Here is a 19,933-nt window from a genome sequence, read left to right as displayed (position 1 = left end):
TTTTACTCCTGTGAGATGTGAAGATATCATTAATATTGGTTTAAATATTATTTATTTTCTGTCAGAAGTTTAACATATCAAATGTACTGTAGAACACTGTAGAACTGTATTTCAAATAAATAAAATGATTATATAATAAACTAAAATCTTAATTCTTACCAGTCAGAAGCTTCAAGTGCTAAAGGAGAACACAGACAAAATGGACAACTAAATTATTTGGTCAGTTACAAATAAATCAAATAAGTAATACAAAATAGAAAAGTCTCAAATCTGACCAGTCAAAAGCTTTCAGGTTTTCGGGAGATCACAAACTAAATTCTTTGGTCAGTTCCAAATAAATAAAGTAGGTATTAATATAAAATAAAATCTATAAAAAACAACTACCTCACTGTATCCTTTGTATATATTAAAACTGTTTTAAATTGTTGGAAAACAAACCCACAAATAAATAGACAAAAAACAAAAAAACATTCTGAATATATCCTCAGTACAAATTCAAGCAGCTTTCAAATGTAAACGGAGAACATATACAAAAACAGAAAAAGCGACTCCTTCACCAGCTTGTATTGGGGTAGGTGATGCTCCTCCTGGGCCATGTCTCTCTTCTTTCAGGAGAAAGTGAAGGCAGCCATCACTTTCTTACACATCCCCACTGCTCGCTCCACCCTCTTGTCTTTTCCTGCTCTCTCTGAGGAATAAAAGATAAATAGGTAAGTTAAACTTAATTAATTTCAGATTTCTGTGCAGAGATAAAGCTCAAATTCTGAAAAACTACTAAACTTAAAATTACTAACCCTAAAATCAAAAACTACTAAAATACTACTAAACTACTATATATTATATATATTACATTTGTATATAATTGTAATTGTATATATTTCTGCTCACTAACTTACGGCAGCTGAGTGAAGTACATGCCCAAAACAAGGCAGTCGTATCCAGTTGTTGAGTGATGTGGCCTTCACTATATTCGTCCCACTGTCTGTTGTGATGCAGACATGTTTATCTTCACTCAGTTGCCAGGATGCAAGTGTTTCTGTCAGTCCCAAAGCGATGACTTTGCCAGTACGGTCTTCAGGAAAGTAGGCAGTTTGAAGACATTTGGTTTTTAAATTCCATTCTCAATCAGTGAAGTGGGCAGTGAGGCTCATATATGGTTCAGATGTGCGACACACTTTGCAGTTCCTTTTCCACGGTCTCTCTACACTCCATGTATAACTTGGGAAGTGCCGTCTGAGAGAAATGTTTATGGCCAGGGAGTTGGTAACGAGGGTCAATTACTTTAATCAGCCGCTTAAATCCTACATTTTCAACCGTGCTTATTGGCATCATGTCTTTTGCAATAAAGTAGGCTATAGCATTTGTGATATCACTGTGTCTCTTTGTTTTTTTGTTGTAAGGCATGGCGCTGGAGAGAGAGGACACTATGGTCTGTTGTTGTTGTGCAGGTATCACACTGTTTTTTTTAGGGGGACCACCAGCACTTGATTGGTGATTGGTTCGGCACGGCACTATTTCATTATCATTGGCTATTCGTGTTGTCTGTCAAAACATGGATAGAATGAGTTTTATCGACCATGTCTTATATTTCTATCGAGGAAAGGTTATTTCGTGATAATTATCTTTTTCGTTTTATCGCCCAACCGTAGCTCATACGCAGTCAAAGCTATGCTTGTTTGGACTGTGAATGGACCTCTCAGAGGAGATGAAAGTAGAGAATCTACTTGTGGACAGCCAGATGTCACAGTCAATAGGATCTTGGTTGATGATCTATGGAAGCAGCAGCTAAAGGCCGATTTCCCTGAATGCAGTCAGAATGAGCAGATGGGGCTGTCAAGAGAGGATGATCACCTTATGAAGTATGTCACAAAGTCTGCTAAGTTGATGGATGGTCATTACAGTATTGGCTTACCTTTGAGGGAAAGGGATGTAAATATGCCAAACTTTACTTTATATAAATGCTAAATGCAGTATGCTGTGTAATTTCTGCCATATTGCCCCTCTAGATGTAAATAACAAAACAGATGGGTTGGGATTGCAGATCCAAGCCACACCCCCTCAGCTGGTGGCCACAGCAGTCTCTGTGGCGCAATCGGTTAGCGCGTTCGGCTGTTAACCGAAAGGTTGGTGGTTCGAGCCCACCCAGGGACGTAAACTTTTCTGCTTACATAACCAGGTCATATCATGTGAGATGGTTTCTGCTATCAGGGATAAAGGCCAGCAGAGCAGTCTCTTGATCATAAATAACAGACTGATTCAGAGATTGACCTGTTAATTGGAGCTAATGTTCCCAAGGCACTGGAGCCATGGCAAGTTATTCAGAGTCTAGACAGGGGGCCGTACGCAGTCAAAACTATGCTAGTTTGGACTGTGAATGGACCTCTCTGAGGAGACGGAAGTAGGGAAACTACCTGTGGACAGCCAGATGTCACAGTCAATAGGATCTTGGTTGATGATCTATGGAAGCAGCAGCTAAAGGCCGATTTCCCTGAATGCAGTCAGAATGAGTAGTAGGGCTGTCAAGAGAGGATGGTCACTTTATGAAGTATGTCACAAAGTCTGCTAGGTTGATGGATGGTCATTACAGTATTAGCTTACCTTTGAGGAAAAGGGATGTAAATATGCCAAACTTTACTATATATAAATGCTAAATGCTATATGCTGTGATTCAAATTTCTGCCATATTGCCCTTCTAGATGTAAATAGCAAAGCAGATGGGTTGGGATTGCAGATCCAAGCCACACCCCCTCAAATGGTGGCCACAGCAGTCTCTGTGGCGCAATCGGTTAGCGCGTTCGGCTGTTAACCGAAAGGTTGGTGGTTCGAGCCCACCCAGGGACGTAGACTTTTCTACTTACATTACCAGGTCATATCATGTGAGATGGTTTCTGCTATCTAGGGTAAAGGCCAACATAGCAGTCTGTTGATCATATGGACATACAACAGAAGACCCCAGCAATGATAAATAACAGACTGATTCAGAGATTGACCTGTTAATCGAAACTAATGTTCCCAAGACACTGGAGCCATGGCAAGTTATTCGGAGTGTAGACAGGGGCCCATACGCAGTCAAAACTATGCTGGTTTGGACTGTGAATGGACCTCTCTGAGGAGACGGAAGTAGAGAAACTTCATGTGGACAGCCAGATGTCACAGTCAATAGGATCTTGGTTGATGATCTATGGAAGCAGCAGCTAAAGGCTGATTTCCCTGAATGCAGTCAGAATGAGCAGTAGGGCTGTCAAGAGAGGACGATCACTTTATGGAGTCCATTACAAAGTCTGCTAGGTTGATGGATGGTCATTACAGCACTGGCTTACCTTTGAGGAAAAGGGATGTGAATATGCCAAACTTTACTTCATATAAATGCTAAATGCAATATGCCAGATCCAAGCCACACCCCCTCAGCTGGTGGCCACAGCAGTCTCTGTGGCGCAATCGGTTAGCGCGTTCGGCTGTTAACCGAAAGGTTGGTGGTTCGAGCCCACCCAGGGACGTAGACTTTTCTGCTTACATAACCAGGTCATATCATGTGAGATGGTTTCCGCTATCTAGGGTAAAGGCCAACAGAGCAGTCTCTTGATCATATGGACATACAACAGAAGACCCTAGCAATCATAAATAACAGACTGATTCAGAGATTGACCCGTTAATCGGAACTAATGTTCCCAAGACACTGGAGCCATGGCAAGTTATTCGGATTGTAGACAGGTGCCCATACGCAGTCAAAACTATGCTGGTTTTGACTGTGAATGGACCTCTCTGAAGAGACGGAAGTAGAGAAACTTCATGTGGACAGCCAGATGTCACAGTCAATAGAACCTTGGTTGATGATCTATGGAAGCAGCAGCTAAAGGCCGATTTCCCTGAATGCAGTCAGAATGAGCAGATGGGGCTGTCAAGAGAGGACGATCACTTTATGGAGTCCATTACAAAGTCTGCTAGGTTGATGGATGGTCATTACGGTATTGGCTTACCTTTGAGGAAAAGGGATGTAAATATGCCAAACTTTACTTCATATAAATGCTAAATGCAATGTGCCAGATCCAAGCCACACCCCCTCAAATGGTGGCCACAGCAGTCTCTGTGGCGCAATCGGTTAGCGCGTTCGGCTGTTAACCGAAAGGTTGGTGGTTCGAGCCCACCCAGGGACGTAGACTTTTCTGCTTACATAACCAGGTCATATCATGTGAGATGGTTTCCGCTATCTAGGGTAAAGGCCAACAGAGCAGTCTCTTGATCATATGGACATACAACAGAAGACCCCAGCAATCATAAATAACAGACTGATTCAGAGATTGACCCGTTAATCGGAACTAATGTTCCCAAGACACTGGAGCCATGGCAAGTTATTCGGAGTGTAGACAGGGGCCCATACGCAGTCAAAACTATGCTGGTTTTGACTGTGAATGGACCTCTCTGAAGAGACGGAAGTAGAGAAACTACCTGTGGACAGCCAGATGTCACAGTCAATAGAACCTTGGTTGATTATCTATGGAAGCAGCAGCTAAAGGCCGATTTCCCTGAATGCAGTCAGAATGAGCAGTAGGGCTGTCAAGAGAGGACGATCACTTTATGGAGTCCATTACAAAGTCTGCTAGGTTGATGGATGGTCATTACGGTATTGGCTTACCTTTGAGGAAAAGGGATGTAAATATGCCAAACTTAACTTCATATAAAGTTAAATGCAATATGCCAGATCCAAGCCACACCCCCTCAGCTGGTGGCCACCGCAGTCTCTGTGGCGCAATCGGTTAGCGCGTTCGGCTGTTAACCGAAAGGTTGGTGGTTCGAGCCCACCCAGGGACGTAGACTTTTCTGCTTACATAACCAAGTCATATCATTTGAGATGGTTTCCGCTATCAGGGGTAAAGGCAAACAGAGCAGTCTCTTGATCATCTAGCAGTCTTTTAGATAAATTAATTATATTGGAGGCCTCCGAGCTCTCTTTATGTGCCTGTGTGTGTTTCCTACCTCCCTAGTCTACGCTTCATGGGTATCGAGACTGTTAGGCCACTGTTGAGGGTAGGTGATAGAGAGAGGAAACTTCTCCAAAGTGAGGAACATAGGATACACTGCTTACAAATAAAGTATCCTAGGGGGTTAAACAAAGAATTACTGTTGTCTTGTTTTATCTTATTATTTGGTATGTGTTTGTATGTTCTATGGAGGCCTTGCACATGATTGGTCTTCATATTTGCAAACATTTTATTGTTAGTGTGTATACTAATGGGCCTCTTATCTGGCTGTTGCAATCGCAATATGTGATATTTGTCCTCCTAATACTCACAACTATATTTTTTTCTTGTTACTAATTTCCTTATGTATATGTATTTGCATTTTCTATGGAAGGTTTGCACATGTTTGGTCTACATATATACAAACATGTATTTTCATTGTTATTGTGCAAATCTATCAGTCACTTATCTGACTGTTACTATTACTATATATATTTGGTAAATCTAATGGTTGCTCATTTTTGCTGGTACAATCACATGTGGAATATATTGATTAGATCTATTGGTCACTTATCTGGCTATTGTAAGCACAGAATGTAATATATTTTCTCCTATCTGATTACTATTTTTCTTACAAATTTCTGATTAATATTTTTATCTTGAGAATGGTTGTTCGTATTTATGTACATGTATTTGTAGGCTGCTTTTTATGGAGATGCTGCACATGATGAGGTCACATATGTAGACCCACATACATGCTATTTCTATTGTTAATGTGTTAATCAGTTGGTCATTATTTGGTTGTTGCAATCACATAATGTGATACATCTACTCAGGACGACTCCATTTGTTATTAACTTGCCAAAAGGCAAGGTAAAACTCAGGTGGAATCACATTTGGACAATAATAAAATTGACAGAAATAGTTATTTGAAGATTATATCAGAATTGTTATCAGTAGAGTAAGATTACCGTATCAGGCAATATGATTTGGTGTTATTTATGGTTTTGTGCAGTCTTGCGTCTCTGTCTTTGTCTCCTCTGCTCTCTTTATCTGTTCCTATCAGTAAATGTTGAGTACAGTTAGGTGGGGTGAGTTCAAAGTTGTGAAAACAACGGGGGTATTTTGAATACATCCCCATTTTCACGGGTAATTTGTTAGTCTGTCCCTCTGGAAATAATGGATTAATCCTGGAAGGCTATTGATGTAGCACTTTTCTGCTTATGAAAGAAACGCAATTATTCGACCAATGAGAATTTGGTCGGACGAGAGCATTTGGTCGTCCAACAAATGACTGGTTGACCAGGAGACTACAGCCCTAGTTTACACTATGTACATTTGCACATTCTTGGTCAATATTTTGTACATTTCATTCCATTCCCTGCAATTTAAAATTTAAAGCAGCAGCAGCTCTTCCCACATTTTACAGACTTTCATTGTAAATTTCTTTCTTTTTTTTCCCCTCCTTTTTAAAAAAAATTGTTTAGGATTTTTTAATAGTATGTATATTTCGACTGTTACACACCACAACACCAGGGGCAAATTCCTTGTATGTGCAAACCTAATTGGCAATAAACCTGGCTCTGATTCTGATGAAAATTATGTCTCTTTTTACTACCACATACAATGCAATTCTTAATCAAGATGTACAGTACCAGTCAAAACTTAGGACACACTTTCTTATTCTAATGAATGGGAAGGTGTTTCCAAACTTTTGATTGGTACTGTATTTTGCACTCCACATGGTTTCATTTTCTCTTACTGTGATCTCTGTGCTCTTCTCTCCACTCTGTGTTGCGCACAGTGGAGGAGCTCAGCCCAACCCTCAGGCAAACACAGGAACAGATAAAGAGAGCAGAGGAGACAAAGACAGAGACGCAAGACTGCACAAAACCATAAATAACACCAAATCATATTGCCTGATACGGTAATCTTACTCTACTGATAACAATTCTGATATAATCTTCACACCAAACATTAATGTTATAAACCCTACAATTGCATACCTGTGTCATGTGGTCTCTGTGGCGCAATCGGTTAGCGCGTTCGGCTGTTAACCGAAAGGTTGGTGGTTCGAGCCCACCCAGGGACGACTTGTTTTTTTTTTTTTGTTTTTTTTTACCTCAACCCAAAACCTGACAGCTGACAAACTGCTAAAGCACTCATTGAGTAAACAAAAGGAGAAATGGAGGAGGGGAAAGACGGCAGGAAGAGAACAGGAAAAGCTATTTAATATAGGCTAAAAATCTGATTTGTCAATAGATCTGCTGTCCCTTCACTTTGAACTATTCCTAATCTAAGCCTGGAATGTTCTTTACAATACATAATTTATAATAAAATGGGCCGACATGTCGACTTAAACTGGCACTGATAAGTTTGGCCGCCTTCTTTTAGATGTCAGTAAAAAAACTTCTCGTCCCTGGGTGGGCTCGAACCACCAACCTTTCGGTTAACAGCCGAACGCGCTAACCGATTGCGCCACAGAGACAAGGTTGCCACATGCACCGCTGTTCTGATCCTTTGTTTGTGCAGCGGTGGGGGATGGGCTAAAACCACAAGAGAGACACGCCGCGTCTTGTTTCAATGACAGTTGCTGCTGTGGGGGGAAGGGTCTTCAACAGCCCGGCTAGCTCAGTCGGTAGAGCATGAGACTCTTAATCTCAGGGTCGTGGGTTCGAGCCCCACGTTGGGCGATCTTCTTTCATTAAAATCACATGACATCTTCCTAGTCTGTTCAGAAACCCAGCTGTGGCTTTGCTTCTTCTCACTGTGTTATTGTTGCTCAACTGTCATCATCATAATGGTCTGGTACAACGCCTGCATTACTGCTGAAAGTGCATCACCCTGCCTATTGATCTCACACTCCTCACAGATGAACAAGACCTCTAGAGACCTTAACTCCCTCGCTTGAGGTGGCAAATCACTCCCAACCCTGAGGGATCAATCCACTGTTTTCCAGCAGAGAACCACAGCCTCAGAGGTCCTGACTCTCATCCTAACTGCTTTACATTTAGCTCCAAACCACCCCAGTGTGTGTTGGAGGTCACGGTCTGATGAAGCAAACAGAACCACTGCATCAACAAAGAGCAGCAAGGTGATTGTGAGGTCCCCAAACTGAACACTCTCCTCTCTATGATGATTGGTGGCAAGGGACAACCCTGGTGGAGTCCTACACCCACTGAAAAAGTGCTTGAAAAACGACCTAGCTCTGAATGGCTTCCACCTTCCAGTACCCTGATATAAGCTGTCCTACAGAGGTTGAGCGCTGTGTTACATCGATACCGTCTATTTAAAAAACAAAACCATCACCCTTGTCTGCCAGTCCACAGGCACTGTCTCCATCCTAAACACGTCATTGAGGAGGCGTTTCAGCCAAGACAGCCCAACAATGTCCAGAGTCTTCATCATCTCAGGGCGAATCTCATCCACATCCAACGCATTGCCACTGAAGAGCTTCTTTATTATCTCAGTGCTCCAATTTGCCTTTCTCTCAGTGACACTGTATCACATAGAGGCGACCATCTCACTGTGGTGCTCAGCTGGAATCTCATGAGTGTTCCCACACTCACTCGGCGCCCTCTCATCCTGAGCAACTCCAGCCGAGTCCAGTCAGCTGGCAAACAATGAAGTGATTCACTACAGCCACCCACTTTGTTGCCGAGGAACAACAGATATGATGATACGTTCAGTTGGCATATCTTGAAAATGGTCGAACAGAGTGTATTTTTTGTTCTAACTTTACGACAATTTAGTTCTATACACAAATCTCTATTTCATGTTGTAAAATATTATCAGAATTGCCACACCAAGTAGCCCAGAATGATTATATATCAGCACTGTCTGCAAGTCCACAGAAAGACAGCATTGAATTGCAGCTGCTCTGTTAAAAAGGAGAGCGCCCAACGTGGGGCTCGAACCCACGACCCTGAGATTAAGAGTCTCATGCTCTACCGACTGAGCTAGCCGGGCTGCTATGAAAAAAAATTGGAAAGTAGGCTCCAAAAATGTTGAACTGAACCCTAAAAATGAACCCCAACCCTAAACCTTGGACTGAACACAAACATTGGAATGCATGTACTACTACAAAGTTTATCCTTAATCTTTGATCTAAGGCGTTCTGATACCAAGTATACTTATCAGTACATCAAGACTAAACTAGCTTGTAATGGAATCATTATGGTTTGAAGTTTAATTTTACTCCAGTTTTCCAATTTGTGCTTTCATCTAACAGATATAAGCTTCACTGTTTACTGATTGATCTTCTTAAACTATACTAAACTCATGTGGTGAATCAAGACTATTAGAGCTGGGCCTTCAGCTCAACCAAAACTTAACCCACCCCCAGCAAATGTAACACTTAAACTGATCATGATGTGAGGTAAACAAGATATCATATATATTATTTTAACCTTTGGTGTCTTCTCTACACCATACAAAGATAACAAATAGAAATATAAAACTGGTCACCTAGAATATATATTATTCTTGTCAATGGATATCAAAATAGCCTTGTTTCTCTCAGGCCTGGTGCCAGGATGATCTGACTGAGGGGGCTGTTAAAAATTGTGAAGGGGCAATTTATTTTCATAAAATAAAATTCATCGATTTAACCATTCAATAGCCTCAGTAAGGCATAACAGCAACATAAGGCTACCGTTTCAAAATGCATTGTTTCTCTATAACTGCGGATGAAGTCAGGTTGGAAAATAATAACATTACTGAGGTCTGTTTGAACACACTGATTCTAAAACAAAGTCCTTGATGTCATAGCGATGTTATGAGACCTACATACCAAACCCTGGGCCATGTGGTCTCTGTGGCGCAATCGGTTAGCGCGTTCGGCTGTTAACCGAAAGGTTGGTGGTTCGAGCCCACCCAGGGACGACCAATCTTTTCATTGTTATGAAAAGACAGAGCACATCTTAAGTATTTCTAACATTTCAAGTACTTGAAGTTAGTCTGGAATTTAAATTTTTACCATCTGGACTTCAATTACAACATTAGCATCTCGTATGTTGACTTCACAGCACACATTTCTTTTATCAGGAAATAACTTTATAGAGGAGCACAGGGCCACAGCTCCTAGAGAAAACCCTATATCCCCATTGTTTACTTGACAAAAGCATTGTATTTGATATGTTTGTAATTGAGAATGTCTTGTGTTAATTTTGATTAATTTTGGTAATGGTGAACACTAATTATGATTTTTAAAAGTAATGCCAGAATGCCTAAAACCTGAGTGATGTTAATAGGAATAATGATAATAATGATTGTTGTTGTTGATGAATTCTCCATGAATTTCTATTAACTAATGGCATTATCATTACATGAACATGTATTTAAACTGTTAACAAACCCACTAATTATATATAATTTTGTTCTTTCCAAAGTGTCTAGAAACTTCCCACATGAGGGAGCCCTGGAGGCAAAGAAACCCTGATGAAACTGTCTAACAGTCCTCAATGAAAGAGAAACAAATCGCAGCTGCTCTGTCGAAAAGGAGAGCGCCCAACGTGGGGCTCGAACCCACGACCCTGAGATTAAGAGTCTCATGCTCTACCGACTGAGCTAGCCGGGCAACTGAAGAGCCTGTCGGGGGTGGGGTTTAAAAACACGGTTCCCTCTGCAATGCTGGAATTTTTCACAATTTTCAACATCTCAATTGGGAACCCTTCCCTAACCAAAATCTGGGTAAAGAATCATAATGTGCGAGAAGTGCTCTTTGAATAACAATGTACATGAGAGGCTCTAATTAAACTTACCGAGTTTTGGTTTAAGGTGAGCAATGGTCTACTGAGATTTTTAAGACTTGAGCATGATGAGTGTGATACACAAGTTTGGATTAAGCACTAAATATAAAAAATGAATAATGTCCCTCAAAACATGTCTGCGAGGAAGTGGTTTGGTGCCCGTAAAGGTACTAAAAGCCTGAGCTTCACAAGTTTAACATGAGATTTGACACAAATACTTTTTTTAAAAACTCCAATAAGAAACCACAGTACTGATAACACTGTCAAGTAGCTCTCTGAATAATTGATTCAAAAGCACACAGTGATAATAGAGCATTAGAAATGACTACTTACTGTCAACTTTGCTGTCTCTACGCCATGTACCTACTCATACCTAGAAAAGAATAAAATGAAGTATGAAAAAGTGTCAAAACGTGTATTTACGATTTCAAAAAGTATCATGCAAAACATTTAATTTTAACTGCACTTTTCATTCGCAGTGAATCCCAAAGTGCTACAGCGTTAAGAATATACACCACACAACATAAAGAAAATAATAAGAGTTAAGATTAAAAAGCCTTCCTCAATAGAAACTTTTTAAGTCTGTTTTAAGAGGCTATGATCTGTCCCTTCTTAGCAGTTCATACTTAAAACACACGAACAAATGAACATGAAAAAACAGTGTATGATGTAAAATTTCCAGTATCTTCGTTAAGGCTAAAATAACGCACATTAGCTGCTAAAGCTCGTGTTCTGAACGCCGTTTTGTGCGCATGCGTTAATCACGCAGTAATTAACATTAACATTAGCGTTTGTATTTTGCCCAACAAACAGGTATTCTTTGCTTTTATAATGTTATCGTAACAAATATATTTTAACTCAGTAGATAAACTTACCGTGACGACGGGCTCGACTGACGCTAGCTGAAATGTCAAACTTCGTCTTGACAGCCGATTCTCGGTGGTCGGTCTCCTGTTGCACATTCAATCCCCCCCAAAACAATTAAACCTTTCTAAAAAATACGTCTTACGTGTCAAATGCACTAAAGATTGATACAGTTGGCCTCACGTTTAAAGCCAGTCGACGTTTAAATTAAGTTTAACGGGGCAGTAAAAGTGCGACATGGCTGTTGAAGAGATGCTCTAAATTTAAGTTTTTTCCCAGAAACACCTGGGAAGGGGCGTGGGGGAAGGGGCGGGGGAGGGAGGCAGGTCCGGCTAAAATATGCCTTAAATACCGTAAATGTGATCCAAATGATATAGGTTTAGCTTGATATTATTTTGTCTTTCTCCTTCACGCCTATCTTTCTGAAACTAAGCTGCTCTTGCAATTGTTTTGCACACTTTTATAGAGATGACTTTGGTTCACGTGTTGTTTGTTTTCTGACTTTATGTGAATGAAAATGTGCAAAATCGCCTTCTTGCCCATTGGAAATAGGTAGATTTCAAGATATCATTATCCAGGTCACAAAAGCAAAGTTTGAAGGGAATAACAGCCATATTGTACACTTTTTAGGCATAAGCAATTAGGAAGTAACACTTACTACCCAGGAACGGAAAATGTGTTACATAATAGTATCAAAGAAAGAGCATAAACTTTAAATCTCACTCGTTTTATTCTCATAAAACGCCACTAGATGACGCCAGCTCACCTCACATCCTCTCGTCTTAGAGGAGCAGCGACAGTAGCAGCGGCGAGCGAAACACGTGACCAAACGCGGAAATGGTCCGATAGATAAAGTGCAGCGGAGAGAAAAGGGGAGTGGACGCTGTGCTGGTTTGTATTTTGAGCTGCAACGACTCCCTGTATTAAAACCACACTTCCATAGACAGACAGACGGACAGACAGACGGACGGACAGACGGTTTCGGTTATTTTTTTCACTCACGTGCGACTTCCAACCGTCGTGAATCAAGTAAGGTAAGCTTAACGGACAAAGAAAAGAAAAGAAAAGAAAAGAAAAAGAAATGGACGTTTGACAGTTTGTGCTAACGCCTCAACTTTTTTTTTTTTTTTAAGGGAAATTACTAACACCTGTCGGGATAGCGAGGCTTCTTCACATGTAGATAAAACGTTGCTATGACGCCCGTTAATATTTCAGTAACTGTGTGATATGTATATTTATAGCTACTGCATGCACTGTGGGTGTGTAGGTAACCTCCCCAAAGTCACTTCTGCTGTTTATTTGTGTCTCACTCACAGTATTTTTGTTGTCCTACGATGTGTTGTTTTTGTGCTGTGTCATTTCCCATAGAGCACTTTCATTTAATTTCATAGTCATTGTTTTCAATTACATGCTCTCTGGAGGGTGCCAGTTTTGACCATGTAACTGAAAATCAATAGTCTAAGTATAGGCATTATTATTTGCTGCTAATGTTTCCACTAATGCTGTTTATAATGACTAACGTTATAGTACACTCTAGAGTTGAAACGTTAGTTGATTAATCAATTAGTCGGCAGCTATTCTGATAATTGATATAATTGTTTTGAGTCATTTTTTAAAAAAGAAAAACAAAAATATCTCTCGTTCCAGCTTCTTAAATGTGAATATTTTCTGGTTTCTGTGGTGTTTCATGACAGTAAACTGAATATCTTTGTGGTTCTGGACTGTTTGTCAGGACAAAACTAGACATTTGAGGTTGCACTTTGGGCTTTGGGAAACATTTTTCACCATTTTTTGACATGTTATAAATCAAATGACTAGTAGATTAATCACTAAAATAATCAACAGATTACTCGACAGTGCAAATAATCGTTAGCTGCAGCCTTATTATGCTCAGTTGCCAGTTTAGTCTACCCTAATTGATGCAAATAGGATGGGCAATATATGAGATACACTTCTAGGGATAATGCAATCAAATTCAACTGCACCACAGATTCAGCCTCCAAACTGACCATAAAGTTGAAGTAGCACCTGTCTAAAACTGTTTCAACAAAATTTATTATTATAACCTTCATGAAATTAGGATTTATTGACAATCTGTTGTATGAGACTGCATTCGTTTTAGTCTTAGGTGTCCATAGTAAACTGGCAACTGAGTGTGTGTGGTGTACTCAGTGTATATAGAGCAGGATAAGATGGATACGCACAAGGTAATATTACAGTACAGCAGTGTAAACAAAGCTGATTGTCAATATAATTCCCCACATCATACCTATAGATATTAAAGGTGCATGGTTTCCACTAGGAGGCTGCTTAGTCACGCCACCCAGATCCCAACACACCTTGTCTCGTCCTGACCAATAGCATTTGACAGCCTAAACAATAGCCACACTCATGAAATATATGGCATTTGCTGCATGTAATAGCACCTCTGCTCTACTTTTTCCCTAAAAGTTTTTATTTCATAAAATCGTATTAATGTTTCAACCGAGGTGGCCCACATCTGCTATACCCTGCAGTAAGTGGTGAGGCAATATAAGCAAAGGGTTAAACACTGTAAATAGATTAATGATATACCTTACATAGTAGGTTATGTACATGGCATTGCATGATGTAGAGCAGAAATAAAGAGATATGTTCAAGTTAGTGCAGTGAGACTGTTATCACATGACAACATAGAACAAAGGTTTACACAGTTAACGGTGTGGTTGTGGTGAATGTTATGCTATCTTTCTGATACCTACGTCACTCCCAACAAACCACTGACCTAAAATAGTATGCATATATTCAAAGCGGGAGATAAGTACCTGTTGCTCCTCTCTGTGGCATCTGCAATTTTAATTTGTCGACTGTGGCACAAAGCCGAGGGAGACCTGTCAGTAACAAAACCTGGCTGGGGTTCAGGATTTAAATAAGGTGGTCATGCATGTAAATTAAGTCCAGTGCTCACATATTGTGAAGGTAACTGTAAAAGTCACAAGTATTAAAGCTGTTACTGATTATGTTTATTGCTGGTAATGAACAAATTGTTGTTGTGATAGAGAATCTCTAACCACATAAACCATCACATTTGGTATTTTTGGGTCACGCCTGTCCTGATTGACATGGCCAAAGCATCCTGTATAAAATGGAAGCACAGCATTAGAGGCGACAAAGTTCACACCATGCTTGTGTGTTCACACATCGAATTCAACAGCGCAAGTCCAGTAGCACCATGTTACACTATATGTTGCTACTTCCAAGTTTTAGTATTGGCTGATTCATATGAACAACCGACCTCCACCATGCAATTTTCAACAACTCTACCATCTAGAGCCCTCACTGCTGCAGAGGGCGAAAACATGGAGAAAATAATGGATTTAAAAGATTATTCTGGTTTATTACAACTTGGGTTATTTCTTTTGATAAATCTGAACACACCAAAATAATGAATGAGATCTGTGAACATGGTGACGACGCTACAGCCAAGAACGACTGGGAAAGAAACATGAGACGATCAGAGTGGTTGTAAACAAGCCAACAACAATTTAGCCAGATTATCTAAACTGCTTTAGTTTGGACGCAAAATTGAACATGAACGCACTTGAGATATTGTTAATAATCCCTAATTTTACAGGACAGACAGTTTTTATCATAATTTTACAGTTCTTAATTGTTTTTACTTACAACTTAACCTGGAGGATTCTTTATAACCTGTATGTTCGACTAACTGCTTGTTGGATAAATCAGAATTATCCTTTAAGAAGCTGCATACAGTGGAAAGAAGAATCTACTTAATTAATGTATTAGATGTCACAGCAATCATTCATGTGGAAAACTGCTTATGAAGTTGTTTACAAACCTGTTTTGCTTCCAATCCAATAAGACATACTTAACGTGTCGCTCAGCAACTCTCACTGCTGGAGGTGTGAACATTTGTATCCCATCAGTAGTTTTCTAATCATAGCGATCCATTTAGGCACTCAAAGCAGCGCTAATATGCCACACCGTTAAAAGTGGATCATCCTCTGATTCCACACTATTCTCAGTGGATGTGACATGGTAAGCTTTCTACTCCATGATGTGACAGCCGTACCTCCCTCGCCGCATATAGAAATGTGATGGCTGAGAATCGCCGATCTTCGCTTCATTGCCAGCCTCGGTTAGACTAAAAGAAGGAAGTGCAAAACCACAAGTGATTCTCAGGGGCCACAGATGTGAGTGGTTCCTGTCAGAAAATGTGCAAAAGTGAACAATTAAAAGGAAATCCCACACACTAAAAGGAATTCTGAGAACGAGGCCGGACTCGGCACAGATGGCATTTTTCAAAAGAAGAATTTCCAAGGCTGTTTTCAGACCAGCAGCATCTGATTTTTGATCTATTAATGTCTAGATTGGAATAAGATTCTTCATTAAAAGCTTTGTATCTAACATGTCAACATCTACAGTAAAACAGTCGGTGCTGTGATCAGGTATTGGCATGACATCATGACCGAAAGAGTCTTTCCTCAGTCTTGTTCTAGCTTGTTAGTTTGGTTTTGTGTTTCAAACAGCTCTCAAAAGTCCCAACAGTGCAGATGATTGTATGTTCACACTACCAGGCAGCAGCCAGCATGGCTGTGTAGTGAAGCCAGTGCAAAAATCTGCCCACTAGCTGTTTACTTGTTGAGAAAACTGTATTGATGTGAAAGAAGAAGAAAAAAAAATCCTCTGAGTGCTCTCTTGAATACAAAGGCAGTGTCTTGACCATGATGAGAAAAGGATGTAGTGTACATTCTCTGTAGTAGTTCTAACAAAACAGATACACATAGCAGCAGTGAAAACACAAAAGCAGTATTGTTCTAGCAGCTCGACTGCACGCTGTTTTTTTTTTTTTTTTTACTTGGTAACCAGAATGCAAACTTGAATGGCTGGTATAGGTAGAATAATGTTATCCAAGCTGCCCTACTGAAGCAGATTTTCTTAAAGCACCAGTTGGCATGCTTTAGTACTAATAATAGCATTAGTTGTACCTATTATGAGGGGGTTTGCAGTTTTAATTTAACAAGTTCTTTGTGGTCATGTTAAGTTTTCAGCTGGTTTTTATTATTGTGTAAAGCTTTGGAGAAACTTGTCAGACTGATCACATGGTTCTGTGTATAATAACAGTAATTCCTGAAGATAAGGCTTGAGTTCTTGAGTATTATTGCTATCCATTGCACTTATCTGCTGTCATTATACACTGTACTGTGTACAAATATGCTGTTTGGTTTCTATGTTTCCATATTTATATTAAGCACGTCCCAGAGATGTGATGAACGTTCTCCATCTGTGCGAAACTCACGAACATCAGCTTCAGTCCGTCGCTAATCCTCTTAGACTGTTTTGTTGTTTTCCTTTAATTTAAGTCTCTGTCGGGAGTCTCTGGTACTCCTGGCTTGACTGGTACAGCACAGCTGTGCTCTCAGCTGTAATACAGGCTAACCTGCAGTCATGGATTTAGAAAGAAAAACACCCCAGGAAGCTTACCATGGCGAGCTGTTATTTCCCTATTTTATTTTTTCCTCAGATACAACCTTTGCTTTTCCTCCTTATCTTCTAGTGATCCTCTGTCTGTCTGATTTAATCATTGCTTATTATTTTCTGTCTATCTCGCTGTCTGTCTATTGCAAAATGCTTCTCTCATGGTCTCCTGTATCCTGACTTGTTTTTCCAGGGTTGTTCTAAGGTCAGACTGCTGAGATGACAAGGCTGTGACAGCGTGTGTGTCCAAGTGTGTCTGGTACTGGACCGATTCCTGTGACATGGCTGCTGCTAAGAAGAGTGAGTTATTTTATCAGTATCAGTATTCACTACCTGTTGTAATTACAGTAATGTTTACTAACCTTTCATATTTAAAGGTACTCCTCTTAGTCTTTCAGTAGTCCAGTGGTGATGTGACAGCTTTGGGAAGCGGCAGAAACCATTTTAAACTGTAGACACCACTTTGAGACAGACAAGACAAGCAGTAGTTCATATACAAGATGCAGGAGATCCAGACTAACCCAGGATCAAATTGTATGTGTCTCAGGATCAAGTGTTGTTTGTTTGCTTTTGAAGTACTAGTGAATAAATTTAACGTGTGGAAACAGCCTGGAAAATTAGTTGCATAAATGTATTTTCGGAGAAGTGTGTGAGGTACTGAGAAAGTCATGAACAGCCCAGTTTGGTCCCAGTAATGAAATCAATCAAGTGTTGCTAAATCCAGATCTCCCATTGGCTTTATTTAGTGTCTTCTTCATTTAATCATAATTAATTAAGAATAAAGTTTACATACAGTGAAGGAAATCACAAAGTAGTTCAAAGCTACATTGTAGTGCACCAGATGGATTATTTCCAATACATATAAGCCCTTTTACCCAGCCAGGAAGTGATCATAATGTTTGAAGCTCTAGCCTATAATCCAGCATTTTTCAATCCTGGTCCTGGGGCACCCCTGCCCTGCATGTTTTAGATGTTTCCCTGCTTCAACAACACCTGATTCAAATTTATGGGTCGTTATCAGGCTTCTGCAGAGCTTGATGACCAGTTGATCTTTGAATCAGGTGTGTTGGAAGAGGGAAACATCTAAAACATGCAGGGCAGGGGTGCCCCAGGACCAGGATTGAAAAACACTGCTGTAATCTGCTGTAGTTGAGTTATTCATTGTCCTGCATTTAAAGTTTCCTAAAAGGGATTGGCTCTTGCAATAAAACCTAAATAAAAGACAAAAAAAAAGCCAGGATGACAGATTATTCGATATAATTTACTGTGGTTGAGAACCCCAAATTAACCTTTTCACCAGCAAGACATCCTGGAGGGATTCCAGGAAGGATGATCAATTTAATTTAAATTCACTATCGATTTTTTTTTTTTTTCCTTCAGTTGGGTTTCTTGCACTGGGAAACAGGTGTTCTTATACTTGTGAGTCAGTGTCAGCAGCTTTACGCCAGCTTTTTTTGTTGAGGAAAGCACATTTATTAAGGGTTGAATAAGATGAAATATTGGAACAGGAGACCCGGTAAAGAGCCATAAATGACTCATCACGTTTTTATTACTATCATGAATACACCTCTTCTTTCCTCCAGTGGAATATGGGTACTTGTTGTCTTCAAGGACCACTCTGTAGGTCTTTGTTCTCTTTGATAAGGTCACTGAATGAAGGGCGGTGCAAAGGGATCTTCTCTATTGACTTCCCGTTGATGCCATTTTACAAAATGCATTTTTCATGCGTCTGGGATGGACTGAAATGTCACAGGAAATGTGTTTGTTTTATTTTGCTGAGGCAGAGGCAGATATTTTTACCACCTTGGGGAGAATAAAAGTAATTTTTATGTATATGTTTTTGTTGAGCTTTTAAGGCTTTGTTCTTGGGGCTTAGGACATTATAATAGGCAAAAAGAACAACAAATTTGTCAGACTGCTCCCTCATTAATGTGGAGAAATTTGAACACACATTTTCATGTCTTTTTGAAAATGCTTATCATTACTTTTGGTGTGTGAACATTTATTACTTTCTGAAAAGTGATCCAGTCTGCCAATGTTTGATTGAAACCAAATGTGGTGCTTGATTTTGGTCCTAAATATGTTGATTTTGGTTTTATTTGGAGTGTACTGACACCAAAATAAAACAAAACAAGTTCAGAAAGAGGAATGCTGATAGACTGACAGAAAACTGTAATGTTCAGCCGAGTAGAAGCAGATATACTGACAGACAGATTAGTGGAGAGACAGAAGTAGATGGAGATTAATCTGAAATAAGCTAGTTCAGTAGGGCATGCATGCGCATGTTAATTTGTATGTGCACATGCATCTGTGTGGCTATGGGTCTGCCACTACTGAGAGAGTAAGTGTGGGTGAGTGTCCCTGCTCTTGCTTTGTCTGGGATTATCTGACCCTCCTAAAAGGCCACAGATCTCAGTATTGTGATAATGAGCCTGACACAGAAGCTTGGCTCAAAGCTCTTCTACTGCTTTGATGGTGTTTGTGTATGTGCAAATACATCAAAGTTAAATAGAAAGTAAAAACATAAAAGTCAGAGCTGAATAAGTAAAGACTAAAAGATATGTAAGTGATGCCAAATTATACACGGAAACGTGCCAGTGACATCAAACAAAGCAGCAGACAGCTGCGTCGGAAATTAATAAGCGTAATGGTGACAGCAGAGATGAGTGAGAATATTGCTTCGTGATATATAAACACTGCGCAGTTACATGACTTGCTGACAGGATTTGGTAGCATTTTCACGTGCCAAATGGTTTATCAGGCAGACATTTTGTAATAGTGCATTAACACTGTAAAGTTACGAATGATCTCATTTATGTTGTGTTTTATACACTCACCGGTCACTTTATTAGGTACACCTCTGCAATCTAATGCAACCCAATA

General features: G+C 39.9%; 1 protein-coding gene, 1 long non-coding RNA gene and 10 other non-coding genes across 13 annotated transcripts in view; 9 read left to right on the top strand and 3 right to left on the bottom strand.

Moving 5' to 3' along the window:
- Positions 1-5: 5 nt before the first annotated feature.
- Positions 6-11,878, bottom strand: LOC122973486. The gene is made up of 3 exons (XR_006400036.1): positions 11,584-11,878; positions 11,042-11,081; positions 6-688 (listed from the first exon to the last, which is right to left on the bottom strand). It is a non-coding gene; the product is annotated as an uncharacterized LOC122973486 (long non-coding RNA).
- Positions 2,078-2,151, top strand: trnan-guu. Its single transcript has one exon. It is a non-coding gene; the product is annotated as a tRNA-Asn (tRNA).
- trnan-guu lies at positions 2,768-2,841 on the top strand. Its single transcript has one exon. It is a non-coding gene; the product is annotated as a tRNA-Asn (tRNA).
- trnan-guu lies at positions 3,424-3,497 on the top strand. The gene has a single exon. It is a non-coding gene; the product is annotated as a tRNA-Asn (tRNA).
- trnan-guu lies at positions 4,081-4,154 on the top strand. The gene has a single exon. It is a non-coding gene; the product is annotated as a tRNA-Asn (tRNA).
- On the top strand, positions 4,736-4,809 carry trnan-guu. Its single transcript has one exon. It is a non-coding gene; the product is annotated as a tRNA-Asn (tRNA).
- Positions 6,977-7,050, top strand: trnan-guu. The gene has a single exon. It is a non-coding gene; the product is annotated as a tRNA-Asn (tRNA).
- On the top strand, positions 7,579-7,651 carry trnak-cuu. The gene has a single exon. It is a non-coding gene; the product is annotated as a tRNA-Lys (tRNA).
- On the bottom strand, positions 8,855-8,927 carry trnak-cuu. The gene has a single exon. It is a non-coding gene; the product is annotated as a tRNA-Lys (tRNA).
- trnan-guu lies at positions 9,769-9,842 on the top strand. The gene has a single exon. It is a non-coding gene; the product is annotated as a tRNA-Asn (tRNA).
- On the bottom strand, positions 10,464-10,536 carry trnak-cuu. The gene has a single exon. It is a non-coding gene; the product is annotated as a tRNA-Lys (tRNA).
- A 530-nt stretch (positions 11,879-12,408) lies between the features above and the next one.
- c22h20orf27 (chromosome 22 C20orf27 homolog) overlaps positions 12,409-19,933 on the top strand; it is a 32,196-nt gene continuing 24,671 nt past the window's right edge. The window contains exons 1-2 of one of the 2 annotated variants that reach the window (XM_044341053.1): positions 12,409-12,601; positions 17,244-17,350. In XM_044341053.1, the coding sequence (XP_044196988.1) occupies positions 17,332-17,350 (19 nt within the window). In that variant the 5' untranslated portion in view covers positions 12,409-12,601; positions 17,244-17,331. Of the gene's footprint in view, positions 12,607-17,243; positions 17,351-19,933 lie in introns of both variants that reach the window. The other variant, XM_044341052.1, reaches the window with a different exon arrangement.

This window comes from Thunnus albacares, chromosome 22 (genome assembly GCF_914725855.1).
Source record: "Thunnus albacares chromosome 22, fThuAlb1.1, whole genome shotgun sequence".
Lineage (NCBI taxonomy): Eukaryota > Metazoa > Chordata > Actinopteri > Scombriformes > Scombridae > Thunnus > Thunnus albacares.
Note: the sequence above shows the minus strand (reverse complement) of the source record. Positions and strands in the feature narration are given on the sequence as shown.